We start from the raw sequence: 18,023 nt of genomic DNA on the forward strand, positions 1-18,023 counted from the left end.
ATCAAATCAACGGTGGATTTATTAATACAGTAATCTGCTTCATTAATTTAGCATGTATTTGCTATTGTCATGCACACATGCGAAGTACATGTGTGCTGGCTAGCTGTGTGCATTTACCTGGCCAGTTGCACATGGTTACTAGAGATCTGTCTGACCTTGTGGTTAAATGAAGTCCTAGATATTTTAACAAACCTTTGCTTTTGTTAAGATTTCATTTTATTATTATTTTTTAATCATTCTGTTATGATTAACTGTTAGAAGAAAGTCAACAATTCACTCTTACAGAAATGACATTTTGCCTTCTTGAATTATATGGCTTTGTTCATACTGCAGTCTAAGAATCCATTTACTTTGACACTGATCTTACTAGCAAATTTCCCACTGCTTCAGAAGAATCAAGATCAGAGACAATGTTTTTTCAGAGTTATGAATCTTAATTCCGGCCCTTCATACATTCCTTATTTAGGCCTTGAGTTTTCATGTGGAAGGCTTAAGCTTTTTTAGTGGCTAGTTTCTTAAAACCTGGATAGATCTGAATGGTCTACAGGCAAACAAAATATACAAAAGGTTATCTAGGGATTGTTTCTAGCACTAGAAAAATGCAGCCACCTAGGAAGAGAAATGAAAAAAACCCAACTGCAAATAACTTAAAGCAACACAGGAAGTGAGACTTACTAAAACCAAAAGTCATAAAAAGTTGAAGAAAGCAGTATATAATGGTCAGAAAGTCTGGTTTTAAATGGCTTAGATACTTAGACTGTGCTGTGATAGCTATGGCCAGCACAGCTGACACTATCTTCCATGGCTCCTATGCCTTTTTGCTCCATCTCTGGTGAAAGATGGCACCTCAGCAGCAAGACTAAGCCACTGGCATTGTGTTATAGCGCACATACTTTTCCTTTAGCTTCCATGAATGCAACTCCTTGGTCATCAGTATTGATTTTTTCAGGATCAGGGAAAGAAGATGTCCCAGGTAACTAGTTCTGCTCACTGCAGGGAATATTAATATTCAGGTAACTGGTGCCTTTCTAGAAGATGATCTAAGAAATAGGAAGAAACTTTCACATTTATTCTTCAGGTTAATAAAAAGAGATGTGATAATGTAGAACACATCTGAAAGGGCCAAAACTCTATCTGAACAGCATGCAAGTATCCCTAACTGTATTCCCTCCATTTCAAACACAGGTGGCTAAGTAAGCTGGGGATGGCTGTAGACCCTCAGGCACCCAATGGGAAGAATGAGGAAGGTATGTTCCTAATGGTGCTTTCAGTGTGTAACTACATCATGTTCCTCACAGTTTTTGCTTGGCCAAATTTTTGTCAGCTCTTTCTTTTAAATTGTCAACTTCGGTCTGTCTACCAGCTGAGCTCAGAGAAACCACACTGGCACAGCACAGCGTAATCACAGGAGAAGAAACAGTGGTGAGAAACAGTGCCACTTGGTGATCCTGAGAGGTGTGTAACTACTTTCTGGCAGTTTGCTGGCTTGCTAAGCCTACCAAGTGTGAAGAGAAACAACTATGCTACTCTTGGGTTTTGAGCTGGTAAGGTATATTACAGGAGTTGTGCTGTGACCCAAGAGCTGGCTAGTTTGGGAACATCTTGTGCAATGTAGACCTGTCCCTATTGTCTCCTTAATTCCTGGGGGTTCCAATAACAGCATCTTTGGCAGGGGCAGTAGTGATGTACTGAAGCTTACAATTTCCTTCAGAGCTCAACCCAAGAGTTCATTGTGGAATGAGTAATTTCAAAAGTTCCCTAGCAATTTATTTATTGTCTTAATTTGCATATTGACCTAGTAGAATTTTATAATGGAGAATACCTGCACTCAAATCAGAAATCTGGGCAGAGGACAAAGCAAGTCACCTGTCAGAGTGCTTGGAAAAGGTGCTGGTGAGGACACACATGCTGGGAGCTGGTTTAGAATGAGAAGTGCTGTTGGTAGTATTATATTAGCAAACCAGGGATGGACTCTGGCCTGAGGAATATATATCATCTGGGTTTTTGGCCCTTCATTTTTAGAGTATTGGTATCCAGTGCCTTTTTTAGAACAGCTCAGGTTGTGAAGGAGCTGTCATTATGAATAAGAAACTGGTATTTGTGGTAGTATGAACACTTACATGATGCAGCCTGTTTGTCTAAGCACTGAAATGCTCCTCTCTACATCCCTTCTGCTGTGGTTTATATCCAGGCTTTGGACATTTAATTCTATTATTGATTAGTCTGATCTGGCTCTGTTTATACTCTGACTTCATTTATACCCTGCCACTAAAAGCAGCTTTGGGGCTGATAAACATAGATACCACTGATTTCTGGAGATTAAGCAGGTCCCATCAATTTCTTTGTTTTCAGTTCATGGTTCCTCTTTATTTCATGTAAGGAAACTTGTTAATTTCCATACCCCCAAATTCCTCCAAAATGCCTGTGTCCTCTTTGAACCCAGTTTTGTATCAAAACAGTCTGAGATAATTCAGATAAAGTGCTATATTGAGTATTAGGCTGTGTAGCAAGAACTGCATGGTAATTGTACTTGGGAAGGAAGTGTCAAACCCGTTGTACATGTTTTCACAAAGGAGGACTTTGATGGAAGATGAAGATGGCCAAAATTCTATACATGAAAACAAATTATTTTTTTAAGCCTCAGAAAATGTAGTATTTGCTGTGTTAGCCAAGTCAAGAATTATAAAACAGTTCAAAATGAGTCAGCCCACGAATCTTAATTAAAAAAAAAATATGGCAGAAGGATACAAAATAATCTCAATAACCTCTGCAGCAGGTTTTCTAACTACCCTGCAGTAAACATAACATAGCCAAGATTTCTTCAGCTGTTGAAGTTGGTGGCCCATTTTTGCCCTTCAGAAAAAGGCACTCTGATTTAGGTGTCAAACACCTCCTTGTCTTTCCACACATGTTTTGTCACAGGTGCTTCAGCAGCTGCCCTGAGTGTGGGTTCAGCACCCCACCAACGCACCTGGGTGGATGAGCCCTTGCAGAAGCATTACTACATTTCAGAAAAATGCTGTCATTACCCACAGTCACTTCTTGTTCCTGTTGACCTGGTTCTCCCCTCTGTATCACACACCATAACTCTTCAGGAGGGTCTTGGCTCTTGTTATGACAGTTCTTGTATGTTCATGTACTTTCTACACATTTTAGAACCCCCTCCAATCCCATTTGCCTATTTAGAGTATCAGAAACAGCTGTTGATTCTTTTTTGGTTCTTCTGTGTACCTAAAAGTGGAGCTGTAGAAACAACAAGCTTTTTACTAACAGTTATTCAAGAAGGCATTAATAGAGCCTTAGAATTTGATGTAAGCCTTATTGCAGCCAGTCGCAGTCCTTTATGCTAAGATGTACCAGCACATATTTCCAGTAAAGAGAATAGCAGCTATGCTATTAAAAATCCTATAATTCTGCAGAGTATGGGGATAAAAAGTAATGAATCTCTTTAAGTTATACTTTGTTAACATCTTAGAAACCTCTCTCGTGTATAATTATTTTTTCTCTTAAAATTTGGTTCACCTCACACTGTCGTTACTCAAATCCCCTAAATGACATGCACAAAAAGAAAGTGTGTGGGTATTAATTTAAATAAAAGATGAGATAATCACAGGTGATTTCCCAGAGACAGAGCTAACATACTGCTTTCTAGTGGTGTAAACCCATGAAGTCCAGCTCTTGCAAAGTACACACAGAACATAAACAACCCTTGCCTAATTGGGAAGAGAGTAGGTTGGTTGCTTCCACTGGAGAGACCCAGCTGCGCTTGGACAGCACAAGCTGCTGTGCGCAGCCAGCGGAGGCAGCGCAGAGTGCCAGCTCCTGTGGAGGCCACAGGGGCAGCCTCTGCTCTTGTGACACTTGGCACTTACTCATGTCGTTCTCATTAAGCTCTGACTATGTCTTTGCAACCTCTCATGTCCCCAGCTCAGTCAGGTGGGGTGAACACTGAACACTGCCACTTCCCACGTGGCACAGGGCAGGATGCACACCCTTGCTCCTAGAAGGGTTGGATGTGGGAGGCTGAGGCGTCCTGGGAGATTTAGCAGAGGGAAGTGATCTTGCCCAGTGGTTACAGCCAGGCCCTGGGAATAGGAACCAGAAACTTACTGCCTCTCTTTTTCTGTGTCTCATTTTGTCAATGACTATCACTTCATTTAATCCACTTTTAAAAAAACACCTGAGAAAATGCTTTCACTTGCTACACAGGTATTTGAAAGAAATAACAAGGTGACTGCCTCTCTGACACATGTTGAGAGATACTATCAGCTTAGTTTTTATTAAAAAAAAAAAAAAAAAAAAAAAAAAAAGTGGGCTGTATAGCCCTAGAGTACTGTGTTTACTTTTAGTACTAGCTCAGGACATGTACTGTTATGCTTCATGGCATGTCTATGTAAGATACCATGTGGCAACAGAAGACTCTCACAAGGCTGCTCTGTGGTTTCTGAAGCGCCATGCGAGCAACCTGTGTTCTCCAAAATTGCAAACAAAACACTAATGCCTCTTGCTAGCTCCAGGAAAATTTACTGATTACAGAGATTAAGGGACAGCATCTATTATTTGCAAAAGGTCTCCCTAATTTAATACTGGAAACGATGCAGCCTTTCTTTTAAAGGCTGCAAAGGGGGGAGGAAAGAAACCCCACCCCAAACCTATTTGTGAAGTTATCTAGAGCAGTGCCACCTAGTGTTTCCTGTCATAGCAAATTGTCAAATTTTTTTACTTGAAAAAAAGAAAAAAAGAAAAAAAGAAAAAAAGAAAAAAAGAAAAAAAGAAAAAAAGAAAAGTTGCCATGAAATAGTGTAACATTACCACAAGTGGGTTAATTTTCACTGTAGGAGACACTGACCTGTTACAGCATGGTCCTCAGTCCAGAAACACTACTCAGTGATCTTTTGTTACCACAGCACTGCAAGGAATGAATGAGTGTCCATCTAACACTTTGGTTTTGTTCATTTCTCATATCTGCCTCAGAATGCTACAGTGAAAGTGAACACGATGATCCAGAAATAACAGACACACCACCTCCCCCCTACACAGTCCAGACACCACCTCCTCCTTTGGTAAGTGTTACAGTAATTAGCTTGTTTCTTCTTGCTAGCCAGTTGGAACAAAACTTTCTTGAGGTGGTGGACCTTTGAGGAATAACCTAAAAAAGTGGCTGGAAATGCTCATGCTGTATTCCTGTGAGATGAGGATGCATTGATGGTCCCTGCCCTGTGGCAGAGCGTGCAGTGATTGCAGCCTGCACCACTGGGAACCTCTCACTGTAAAAGAACAGCTCTTTCAGATGGAGGCATATTTATCTTGCTAGAGAAAGGAAGGTGTCACTCTACCTTACACACATGCTGTGTCTTTTCTTTACAAGGTTTTAAACCTAATTTTTCATACTACTCTTTTTCTTTAATCAGACCCAAATCTTCTTTCTTTTTGTGACCCTGGTAGCATCATCCAACAGATTTGTATTTGAGTGAGTTGTTCTTAAAACTGCTGAATTTGAAGCTGATTTTGTGGCAGTGAAGTGAGGGGAAAGAGGCCTCTTCTTAAGGTGATAAAATGGGTTCTTTACTTCTGAAAAACAGACTATAAAAAAAGATGGGCATCCTCCCAAAATCTACGCCATTTTTCTCTCTTGCTGTAGAGTATTTGCCCAGAATATTCCTTCTTGCATCGCTTCATTTCATAAATTATAATAAGCACTATGCACCCCCATGTGTCTAATCAAATTGACTTGCCCAATTATTGGCCACTTATCACCCTATTAATCTTGTTTCTGTATTGTTCCTTTTCCCAATGATCTCATCTCCCCTAACATGTGCTTTAAGATACGAGGTTTACTTAATTCTGTGTTTAGAAATGAGTAATCTGGTTTGGGGTGGTAATGCAGGTGAAATCAGGAATCCTGAGTTCAAGCCTTTCCCTTCCCCAGCTGAAAGCTGACACTGAGGAGTACACAGTAACATGCTTAATACTAAATCATTGCATCTCACAGAGGGGAAGTGTCTGATGCTTCACTGGTGTGGTACAGGTTCCTGTATGGCATGCTGAAATGACATCCAGTAGTTGGGACTGGTACAGAGACAGTGAAGCAGAAACAAATTTGAAATATACAGATGAGCTGGAGAAGCTTGTGCAGTCACAGGCAATAGTAAAAGGAGATGTCATGCTCAGGGTTGCCTGTCTGGCAGTCTTTAATTAACTTGCATAAAGCTGGGAGCATATGTCACACTGTCACCCACATGCCCCCTTCTGTTTCAGTCAGATAAGTCAGTCTTCACTTCCTCTTCTGAAACAGTTGTGTAACATTAGTCATGGCAAACCAGTCTGCCTGGCACTCAGGAGGTGCATGGTGTTCACTGTGTAAAACGTGAATCTTTATTGCCTGTATTAACTGGAAGTTAAATGTGGCTGAGCGGCTATAAATATCAGAGAAAATAAGAACCTTGGCAATACGTCTCCAAGAATTATTCTGGGCTGAGGGCCGATAATGAAGCATCTTAAATTTTATACCTCAGTGGCTTGCCTTTAAGAAGCTGAAGATGTCTTTTCCATCGCTCGCTGCTGAGCGAATGCCTGCATTTTTCCAGATGATGAGGTATAAACAGGTGCTGGGTTTTAGTTTTCTGTTTTTCTGGCTTCCTGCTGCTTGTCAAACTGTTGCTGCAGAGGCCATGTCCATTTGTCTCCTTCCCATATGCTCTTCTTGAGTGCTGGCCTCCACGTGTGAGCAGGGAACACGTGGGAGGTAGGCAATGCTGCAGGTGCCAAGAGGTCCTGCTTCCTCAGCCTTTCCCTTAAAGGTTATCTTCTCTTCAGCCTTAAACTCTCTGATTTCCCTTCACCTCATCCCCAGCTTAAAGTCCTTTCTCCCATGGATAAAGTTGTGTCTTCTGAGCAAAGTTGTCATCTTTTCATCCCAGAAGTGCCACTGGAATAAGTTCCAGCTGCCATGGGTCTGCCCTATGCTCAGCTTGCTTATGTGATGGGTAGGAACAGTTAAGTACCAGTGCAGCTGTGTTTGACTGCAAGTCAGAGTCATCTTTTAAATACCCAATTTAATACCCCTTTCCCTTCTGGACAAGTACTGGAGCAAGAAAAACACTGGAAGGACTGGGAAAGCACAGTTTCTAAGTGGAAAGTCAATTCGAGGAGTGGAGCTCTTGATTGTCTCGGGGAAGGCTGGTTAAACACTGCTTGTGGCCTGTTTATTTGCTGCGGAGTTTTTGAACCAAGCTGTGAGGTCCCAAACAGGGATGGATTTAGGTTGATACTCTGTGGGTACACCATTTTTGGAAGGTCTGCTTGAATCTTCACAGATTACTACTGGGAGAGATACTCATCCTGGGAACCTAGCACAGCATCAGGAATGCCACAGACATTGACTGGGGTTCATTTCTTTTTATTTTTATATTTTTTAAAAGTTGCACTTCTTCCTCCTGAGTGATAAAGGGACTTTGCAAAATAGAAATTAGGAGCTATGGACATTCTAGAAAATCAACCCGATGCTGTCTTAAGAAGAAAGTCCTCCAAACCTCTTGAGACCAACTCCAGACTGAAAACTATTAGTTTGGAAACCCAGGTGCAGGCTCTGTTACGTGTTAGAGTAGCAAACATTTTGCTGTACTTCTAGCACAAAGTTTTAATTTGCTGTTCTGTTCTCTGCTGACCCAAACCATTCTGAAACTTGGAAAAAGTAGTAGTCATGAGCTTTCTATGTTTTTCCATGCTTTTGGGTACCGTGGAAGAAAACAGCAAGTGAGGAACAAGTAAATTTTAACATCTGTAGGACAAAAGTTAAAATGACTGTCTACATTAATTTCTTCACATGTGAATAGCTTTACAGTTCAAAAACCATGAGCTATGTTGAGACAATAGATCACAGCAGTTTCAAAAGAGCAGTTGAAGTGTTTTGTGGTGATAATTTTTCTCTAAAAAATGCCTAGAGACTCATTGATCTCCAGTGGAATTCTTATGATCTTCTGGCTCAAGCATCTGCTTTAGAAATGTCCCTAAAATGGAGATTTATTATTATGTGGATCATTGCAAAACTTCCAAAGGAACCACTCGAGTAATTTAGGTAAACATTTATGGTGCCAAAGAAAAAAATCCCACAACACATATGTAGAGAAAAAGAAACATTCTGGCAGTCATCTTTATTCTCACCCACATTTTTTTTTTTTTTAATTTAACACACAATGAAAATGAAAACACAAATATATTCCACTCAGTGAGGCACAGTTTTCATTTCAACAGCACTTTCTTTTGCATGAACAAATGCCAAAAAAATAGAGGTGAGATCTAACATCTTCCTTTTCTGTCTCTGAACAATTGAAATTAGACCATTCACACCATGGGAGGAAGAGCTTTTACAGTTTGGTTGTTCTGTTTGACTGTACAAATGCTTCAACAATTTGTATTTACATTAGGAGCTCTTAGATTAAGTGCTTCAGGTCACCTGTGTTCCCAAGGGTGTTTTTATCACTCGTACATGTAGTTTATGACAGCATCACCTTGTCTTTTGCTTTAGGATGCTTTTGTGAAAGTTTCCTTTTTAAAAATAAAAATGCATTTGAAACACAATGTTGTATTTCTTGTAATAGGAATATAAATTAAGTCTAGTCTCACAGTGTTTGGCAGAGTGTTGGAGGAATGGCTTTGAAAATTTACAAGTGAAGCAAGTGATACAAAGAAGTGGTGATCCACAATCTAATATTGGTGGCCCTCATCTTCTGAATTGGTTAGTAGATACATGATACAGCTAGATTCAAGCACAGGAAGGCAAATCAACTTTGCTTTTTTTTTTTTTTTTAATGTAAAAAGGAAATAGTATACATTACAGCAACACTGAATTGCAGAAGTATATATATCATAATCCAAAAAAATTGTCATCCTTGGTTTGGTTTATATGAATACATTTTATTTCTAATTTACCAGGTTAGAAATGCATATTACAAGCTAGTCACTTTACTGTGTTTGCAGCTTGCCCAGGTTTCCCTAGCAACACCTTCTCAGTAATTTTCAATGCTTCCAGGCTAGTTATCATCTGTTTTAATCCTTACACAAATTTATTCTACATATGTATTGAGAGCATAAACTTGCCAGAACTCTGGCCCATCAAGTCAGAATTCTGGCCAGTGCCAGAATCAGATGATTTGCACAAGGAGTATTTCAGCAGTAGCAGATACAAGAAATCTGGCTTTTATATCATGACGATCTCATCATGCTTTCTGATAGTTTCTGCTAAGAGCTTCACCATAAGTCTTTGTGGCACCTTGTCTTCCATTACTTCATTTATTACTGTCAATTAATCCTCTTCTGGGTATTTGTATGTATATTTGTGTGTTTGTGTATGTATTACTTGTGTATTTGACTTTCTTGGCTCATCTTTTCAGTGATATTTTGTGGCTAAGAAGCAGACTAGTGCTAGTTCTTCCTCTGTGAGTTGCTTTTGGTGACCAGATATTAGTACAAGTCAATCAGTGTAAACGCCTACTGTAGACAAAGACTTGGGCATCTATTTGCTTGTCTGGAAAGCTAAATACTTTTCAAAACTTTGTTCTTTCTCTCAACTTCTCTTTACATGAAATTGTGCATCTATCATACCCTCTCTTATTCAGCTCCTAGCTCCTAATGATGACTGTAAGATGTTCCAAGACCTCTTTGGTTGTATGCACTCTTGTTGAGTCAGGGTGACAAGTACAGTATGGAGGACCTTAAGATGTCTTAATGATTTCTGATGTGTTTCTAAGTGAAATTGTGGCCCTTTTCCAGATTTATGTGCTGAAGGATGAATCTTAGCAGGTGAATGAGCAGCACAAATCTTGTACCCTTCCCCTTTTCCTGCCCTCTGTCCCATGAGTTCTTCTTTCTACCATTAACTTGACATCATATTACCCATCAACCTTCCTGTCTTGGTGAATAATTAATCCCTAGAATGGACCAGGTAAAATGGTTCTGTGTACTGAGAAGGTCAAGACACATCAGTGCTTGGGTCCATTTCTGTCTATCCATGGTTATGGCATTGGTGGATTTATTGAATGCTTCAAGGTAACTTCATATTCAATGGCTAATTCAGTTTTTCTTCTGTACTCTTGATAAGACCAAGAAAGTGAAGACAAACTAAAGAGTGAATGTGAGTGTGAGACCTAGCATGGAAGTCTACATTCAATGCAATATTTTCCCTTGGTCTATTGTTTTTAGGCATTGCCAGGTTTTTATCTGTTTTACCTCTGGCTTCCTTGTGGCTTAGTTTCTGAAGTTACTGTTCTGTAGGAGATTGGCTACCCTACCTCAGGCTTGTTTGGATGGATAATTAATCAGATTACATCAATTTTCAGTCAGTTAGCATTTCAACTGCATATCTATAACATGCAGAACCTGGGAACAGGAATAATGTGGAAATATTTTTATCTCACCCCCCCTTTTTTTTTTTTTTTTTTTTTTTTTTTTCTGGAATGCAGGATCAGCAGAAGTCTTCTTTCACAACTCTGTCAAGTGAAGCATCTTGTTCTCTCTCCTCTCCTGAAAGCACATTCAACTCCCGGGAGTCATCATCTTCCTTAACGTCCAAAGTGGTTTATTCCGAGAGGCAGTCCTGCCGTGACCTAGTTAACAGCTCTGCCACAGAAGAGGGTGATCAGCCTTTAACTTTCTGCGTACAGATTCACTCTGATGAACCGCCAGAAGTAGACTGTGGAGAAGCAGCAGAAAGCCAGGAGGTCCAGCTTTCCCGACCCAGTGGTGGATCCCAAAACTCTTTTTTAGGTCTGGATACACATTGTCTAGCTGTGCCAGATGCAACAGGACAGAGATCACTAGCCAAAGGTGAGCTAATGAGAGAGGAGATTTTTGTCTGCAGAGCCATACAATGTGGGAGTTCAGGGGTTTTCCCCAGCTTCCTTTCAACTTCCTTCCATTATACTCTTCACTGAAGTTTTCCAATGGCACATAATTTATAACAAACATTTGGTTTATTGCACATTAAATATATAACCTAGTATCTAATTGGTAAGTACTTTTACAGCTTTTCTCAATTTTTACCTCTATGTTTAAGAATATAGCCTTTGTACAAAATCCTAACATAGACATATTTTTATTAGCTTGCTTTATGTCAGTACAGCTGTCTTGTTAGGATTGGATCAAAATTTAAGAAAGTGTGTCACGGAACTCACACCCTAAGCAAAATGGCATATGTAGGAAGTGGTGAACATGGGGTTAGGCCGATTCAATTTTAAAAATAAAAGTTGCATTTACTTCCAGTACATATTTCTTATTTGTTTCATTGAGCTTCATTGTAATCAAGGGGGAACAACCGCAATCCTGAATTAAAGTCCTTCAAGACTAGATTTAAGCAAGTGGGTATCTGCACAGGTATTCTCCTTCTGAAATGTGCTGCTAAATTAAAAAGGTGGTAATAGTTCTAGAATTTGGTCACCGTTACTGTTAATAACTCTCCTGCCATAGCGAAGCAATATATCTTGCCTTTTGAGCAAAGCTGCTTCTTCCTGCATTAAAAGCAGCTGAAGCACAAGAGGCGTTTCTGGCATACAATATGCTGAAATGAGAAGATCCTCAGTGTGCTGCCTAGAGAGATAATACATAAGGAAACAACAATATTCTTGTGCATCAGCTCTACTCATGATTCTAAATCCGTGTAAAGATTTGAAGTGAGTACTTTTGCCGAAAGTGCAGTGTTGTCTCAGTACAATGCAAAACAAAGGTGCACCCAAAAGCTTAGGCTGAAGGTAGTGCAAAGGTGGAAAGAAATAGCACTGGACTCATTGGGAACTTAGGTTATCTTTCTGTAGGTAAACTTGGCACTGATTCAAAAATGATAGTATAAGGCACATTCGTTACATTGTCAGTCTCCTAGTTGTTTTACAAATATCAACAGTTAGCATGCCTTTAGTTTGTCAAATGTTTATCTGATTTTACAAAAAAAAAAAAAAAAAAGAAATTGAGTGAAGTACAGTTTTTAGCAAAAGAGAAAATTAATTCAGTGTGTTTTGTGCTCAGCTTCATTATCAATCTTCTAGGCTGCTCTTCTAGAGACTTCTGTAGCAATGAAGATCAGTAAGAATTAAAAGCAAAACCAAGCATATGTACTATTTCTGTGTAGCAGAAAAGAGTGGATATTTTGTGAAAGTTACTGTGGAATCTAATTCCCATAAAGTCTGGCTTTGCAAATAGTGAAAAGGCTGAGGCTGACAGAAATGGGGTCCCTAATGAAAATATCACAAAGACTTAGTAAATGCTTTGGCTTCTGTAATTTCACCTTCTGAGTTAAATTTGACTAAGTAATGCCTTTGGGAAACATTACTAGGTACATTCAGGTTGATAGATGGAGTATAGGTTATATATGGCATGGTGGCTTACAGATCCTGCTGAGCAAGATTCAGTGATTGCTCTTCAGAAATCTAAACTTTGGCTTAGACTATGTTACTCCAGTATTGTCACCAATCCTGCAGTAATGTATAGGTTAATGCTTTCCATTGTAATGGTAAGGGGGACAAGTACTTCTACAGATAGTCATAGAATTAACATGACACATTCATAGTCATTTAAAGCATAATTTGATAGGCTATATAGTAGTAACTATTAAAATGGGATGAAAATGTAAATTGAGATACATCTTAGTATGTTTCTGCCATTTGCAAGGTGGTTTAATTTTCCCCAAAATATTCCTGGGGAAATGAATTCTTCTGTTGCTTACTGCTTAGATGATGGCCAACCCTGATCCAGAACACTTCAATCCTAACCACACTGGTGATCTCTGATAGAATTCCAGAAATAGATAATTCCAATGAGACAGTCACTGTGGAAACTATATAACCTCACTAGTTACTGTCTGCATCATAACCAGTTGCTGAACAAGACATACACCATACACACATTTTTTCTTTCCTTTATCAGTTTGCATAATATGGGGAGGGGATGGAGAGTGTTGGTGTGTGTGGCCTGCTCCTGCAACGGCCACTGAAAAAAATAAATGAAATAATTTGCGAGGAGATTAGTGAAGCTACTTTAATTTGAGAATGAGGTGGAAAATAAGGACTAACGTAAACTAGCAATTCAGTTCCAAATGAAAGTTATGAAAAAGGATGCAATTCTGGTTCTGTGTCTTATGCCCCAAGAATTCCCCTTCCAGCTAGTTGATAAGGATGTGCACAAATACTGTGAGATGAATCCAGATTATGGCGTAAAAGCTAGCCACATAACTTCATGATTTACAATAACTAGTAAGAATACCTCTGTTATCTCTTGCCAGACAAGAATGCATACCTCAGTGCAGTCCTTATTTGTTTTACAGTGCTTCAGAATAGTGCATTTCTGAGAGCTCATCATGTTTCAGAGTAATGAGACTGTCTAGAAGGAGACAGGTCCATCTTTCATTGGCATCTGTCCTGAAAGCACATGTCCTGTGTGCAGAAAGCCAGCCCTGCTGTTGTCAGAACAACTATGTGGTCTTCTCAACCCACTCCCCACAGAGCCTTCATGTGTGTCCATGCTCTCTCCTTCTCTTTGTGAGGATAGAAAAAACCTGTCACACACTCTCTTTGTGGACACATCTGTGTAGTGAAACCCCATGAGGAATTTCTGGCTGTAGCTGATAGCTGCCTAGAGCTGAGGTGAATGTTTACAAGAACTGAAGAGCATTTTTGTTGGCAAAAGTCAGAAATGAAGGCTAATGTGAGAAAAGTTAGTACCTGGAAGGAAGAAAGAGTAGCTGTGGCTTTGTGAGAAGAGCTTAACATGAAAATACAAAAGCATTGGAGGAGTGTCAGTGATGAGTTAAACAATGAAATAAAAGTTTCTCAGAGATAAATAGTTGAATCTTCGTAAGAGAAACTACAGGTTCAACTAAATGATCATGGATTATTTTCTCAGTTAAAATTCTTAAACTAAATCTGCTAAGCAGCTGTGTTTTGTGCAAGGAGCTGTGCCATATGATATTTTTAATGACACCACTCTCAGTGGTGTTATGACCATTCTCAGCCTTAATTCTCAGAGCTTGATTACTGGGGAGAGGTTACATACCGGAGAGTAATACAAAGATACAAAAAAGGAGTTTAACGTTTTTATCTTTTGAAAGATCAGCATTACATTTCCATTTATTTTGTGGTATTATTTAATATTTCTATGTTGTAGCTTGCTACATGCACAGTGACAAAGGATTCAAAGCTGCCTGTGATACAAAGAAACCAAAAGGTAAACAAGAAACACTTGAGAATACAAACATTTATCTGACTACGTGCTCTGTATCCAGAAGCTGGCCTTGCCCTGTCCGGGACAGCTAGACACACCCTACAGTCAAACTCTATCCTTTGTATTTCTCTGGCAACCACTGGAACAAAAAGTATCTGATTATGAGCCACCACCATCATAATCAAAAACTATGATAAAAAAAGGAAGCTGTAGAAACTGAGAGATTAATATAAGAGAACAAGAATGTGTCTTTGTATTTATTTAGAGATCATCTACTATAGCAATAACATCCTTCTTCCTTTCATTTTTCTGAGGGGTTTATGATAATGTGAAGTTAATACATTTTGGCAAGGAATTCTTATGCTACGACTTCTGGTTTATTTATTTTACCTTAGCTCACAGTAACTGGTAGAAGATCTGGTGTGTGGTGATATTTTGAAAAAAACCAGAAAGCTTTTCAAATGCCAGTTCAATTTTATTTGGGTTAGTTTTGTGGGAATGAGTTGGTTAAACAGGATCTGGATGCATTCAATTCCTTCTTTTCTCAGAACTGACATCCTCTTCCCCTCTGGAGTCTGCCTGTGCCAGTAATAGCCAGAACAGATCCTCTGGTGTGCTCTGGCCCCTTTGTTCCTTCTGCAAAAGTTACAGAAAACGGTTAGATCGTGGCTGAGACTAGCCAAGAAGTGTGCCTATGGTGAGAACAACTGTGTAGAGAAAAAACTGTGTGTGGTTATTTTGTTTCTCATCAAAAAGGCTTTAGAAATCACAGTGAAAAGTATGGTGTTATGGTTTTCTGAAACCTCTGAAAAAGAGATAACTTATTTGTGGTGTTTGTAGTTCAGTCGGTTTGTTAAAATGCCATCCCTCACTGTTGAGTCCAGTATACTGTTATAGTCAAGAGCATCTAACTGTTGGCGGTAACATATTTTTCCTGTTATTTTCTACCACTCTCTCCTACCTTTAGTTCTGCATTTGTCAGTGAGGAGTTTGCCTAAGCTATGCCTACCTAATTAAATATTTCCTGTCTTTTCTGTTCTGTAGTTATGTGGAAAATGTGATTTCCTCAAGGTGTCATCATATTCCTATTGAAAACTTTACTACCACAATGGAAGAGGGATGGGGAGGAGGGGGATGAGTAGGTAGGTAAGGGCAAAAGCAGATTATGCTTTTTTTTTTCCTTTGCTCTCTCCAGCCTGGGCGTATATGTTGTCCCATTGGTATAAAAAGGTTTGGCAGAATCAGAAATAGAGGTGCTGGCACAGCTACAAGAAGTTCATAAGAGTAGCAAAGACGAGAGGAAGAAGCAGATTTTTTTTTTTTTTCCCCTGGGATTAATACACAGTTGGAGAGCTGTGACATCTCAGCTAGAGAAAGGGAGAACAAGTATTTACCTTTCATCTCAGATTTTGCAAGATACATTCTGTTGGTTGTGGTTTTCAATGCAAAATGTTCTTTCTGCCAAACATTGCCAATTTCTATATCTTTACTGCTGGGAAACAATCAGCTTGATTTTTCACAGCTGCCTTTTGAAAAGTTCTGGATAATTTCACGTTTGTAGGCTTAAAGACCATTAAAGTTGAGATTTCAGGCAGGATCCTGCAGGGCTGCTGCAAGGTGGGGAGTCTCAATACCTTAATGTCTCCCACCTGTGGCAAGTTGGCCGACAGGAAAGTGGAAGCTGAAAATTGAGGAGGTGAAGAGCTGGAGTGTTGAACCTTTGGCAGCTTGCTCTTGTCTGTGATATCTCCTGTCAGTTAGAGGGAAATTCCAGGTAAGCGGCACCGAGCCACAGAATTGTGTTTTACTTCTCCTGAAACAGAATTTGTCAGAATTTCTGACTTGTCTGAAATACTACTTTAATTTCCTCACCCCAACCTAGAGGTATCTTTCTCTTGAACACTAAAATATCTCAGGGCAGAACTTCTCTTTTCCTTAGTTCAACATTGGTTCTTTTCCACTTTCCCCACTGTGGAGTCTGACAAAGTCAAAAGAGCTATACAATGCTACAGAATTTCTTCAAAAGCGCTATGAAGATTTAGCAGGCTGCAAGGCTTGTGAATGAAGGGCATGGTGCAGCATCCCAGGAAGACTGATCCTTCCAGTGACATCACTCAGCAGAATTGCTTGTAGTTAATCCTGTCAAGGGAAGGGAAAAGGACACAATGCACATGTTCCCCTCTGTGCATGTACATGCTCATAAATGCACACAATGTATAATATCCTTCACTCTTGCTGTTTGTTCCTTACCACTAATCATGGAGTAGGTTCTGAGAGAAAAATGTATGCATTTTATCTTTAAAATAGGATGAGGTAAAGAAGTGCTGTAGTAGCATTTCAGTTTCCTAACTTGCATGCCTGAGACAGAAAGTGCTTAGCTTGAAGGGTACTGGTGGAAGAGATAACTTATAATATTATATTTTGAAGTGTTTTTGGCTGTGCCTGGTGTTAGCTGTGTGACCTCACCGGAAGGACTCACTCCCACCAACTAGCGGGTCCTAACCTGTCACGTTAAAAATTTTTGCTAGCGAAATATATCCATCATTATAAACCTTCAGAGGCTAACAAAGCTCAGAGTAGGGATGGTACATTTATCTTTGGGAGGCTGATACAGACAATCTGTTCATTTTTCCATCAGGGCCTGAGCTTATGTACTATATGCTTTTTGCATAAATTTTTACTTTGTGATGGAAAGCAAATATTTTGTAACAATTCAGTAGTACAGTCTAGACAGCCCAGGTCTCATAGGAGGAATCCAAATCACTGAAACCTGATAATACAGAACTGCTGAATGCCTGGGCTTCTGCTGCAGACTTGCTCATCTGCAGGTCAGTGCTCTGACTCCGGATGCAAGGGAATTAAGCAATACCAAGTTCTGGAAACATGTGCTGTGAATGTTTGAATCTAGAGAAAAAGTCCAGTCTGTGCTTAAGCCTTGAGTCACATTGCTTTATCTCTATTATTCAACCTTAATTTTCTCTCAGGTGTTTTGTGGGAAAAACAAGCAAGCACACTTCAGGTAGTGTTTTCTTTGTTTACTTTTGTGGCATTAAGAGGCTTGTGAAATAACGTAATGCACCAGTGTGTGAAGAAAAATCTATTTTCTTATCACAGATCATTTTATTGGGCTTGTTAATTGATTGCTAGACATAATGCCTCTTCCCTTCCTCCATTACCTCTCCCCCTTTCAGATTTACAGCATCAAGCTAGCGTGTTCAGTGGCAGCTTCAAGCCTGCAAAACATGGGCTTTTTCTCTCTGAGCTTGGCTCAGGGGAACTCAGGACATTGAAGGTAAAAGTCCAGATAGGTATCAGACAGTCTAGCCTCAATTTATAGACATCTATTGGCAGACATAATCTGTCAACAGCAGTATCTGATTCTATGCAAAAGCACAGTATTAAGATACTGTTTTGGTATTTTTTAACTGTTGTAGAAGTTCACTGTTGATCAGTGTAAACAAAGACGGAGACAAGTACTGTATACCTCATATGTGGCTCTACACAGCCTGTAGATTTCATTCACCCTTGTTTTCCAAATGTTTCCTGAAATTCCATTTAGGTGGTGTACTGTCACTCCCTTTGTCTACCCAGTCTGAAGAATCCAGCATGCTCCTTTCCCTCTGGATTTAGCTGACCCTGATCAGTCCTTTGTGTGTGGGAGTGGTGGAAGAATAAGAAATAAGAGAGGATTTTAAGGTTACAAACTTGAAAGAATACAGGAGCTGAATGCACACTGCTGGTCAAGTGTATCATCTGGGAGCCTTTTGCTGGGCTTTTCTGACTTTGGCTTCATCTTTTCCTGTGCTGAGTATTACTGT

The 18,023-nt window shown here is 39.6% G+C and overlaps 1 protein-coding gene across 2 annotated transcripts in view; it reads left to right on the forward strand.

Moving 5' to 3' along the window:
- IPCEF1 (interaction protein for cytohesin exchange factors 1) overlaps positions 1–18,023 on the forward strand; it is a 47,314-nt gene that overhangs the window by 18,515 nt on the left and 10,776 nt on the right. For both annotated transcript variants that reach the window (XM_026845140.1, XM_026845141.1), the window contains 3 exons: positions 1,186–1,247; positions 4,975–5,063; positions 10,461–10,824. In XM_026845140.1, coding sequence (XP_026700941.1) covers positions 1,186–1,247; positions 4,975–5,063; positions 10,461–10,824 — 515 coding nt within the window. The remainder of the gene's footprint in view (positions 1–1,185; positions 1,248–4,974; positions 5,064–10,460; positions 10,825–18,023) is intronic.

Source organism: Athene cunicularia (assembly GCF_003259725.1).
Source record: "Athene cunicularia isolate RWA chromosome 3 unlocalized genomic scaffold, athCun1 chr3_part1, whole genome shotgun sequence".
Lineage (NCBI taxonomy): Eukaryota > Metazoa > Chordata > Aves > Strigiformes > Strigidae > Athene > Athene cunicularia.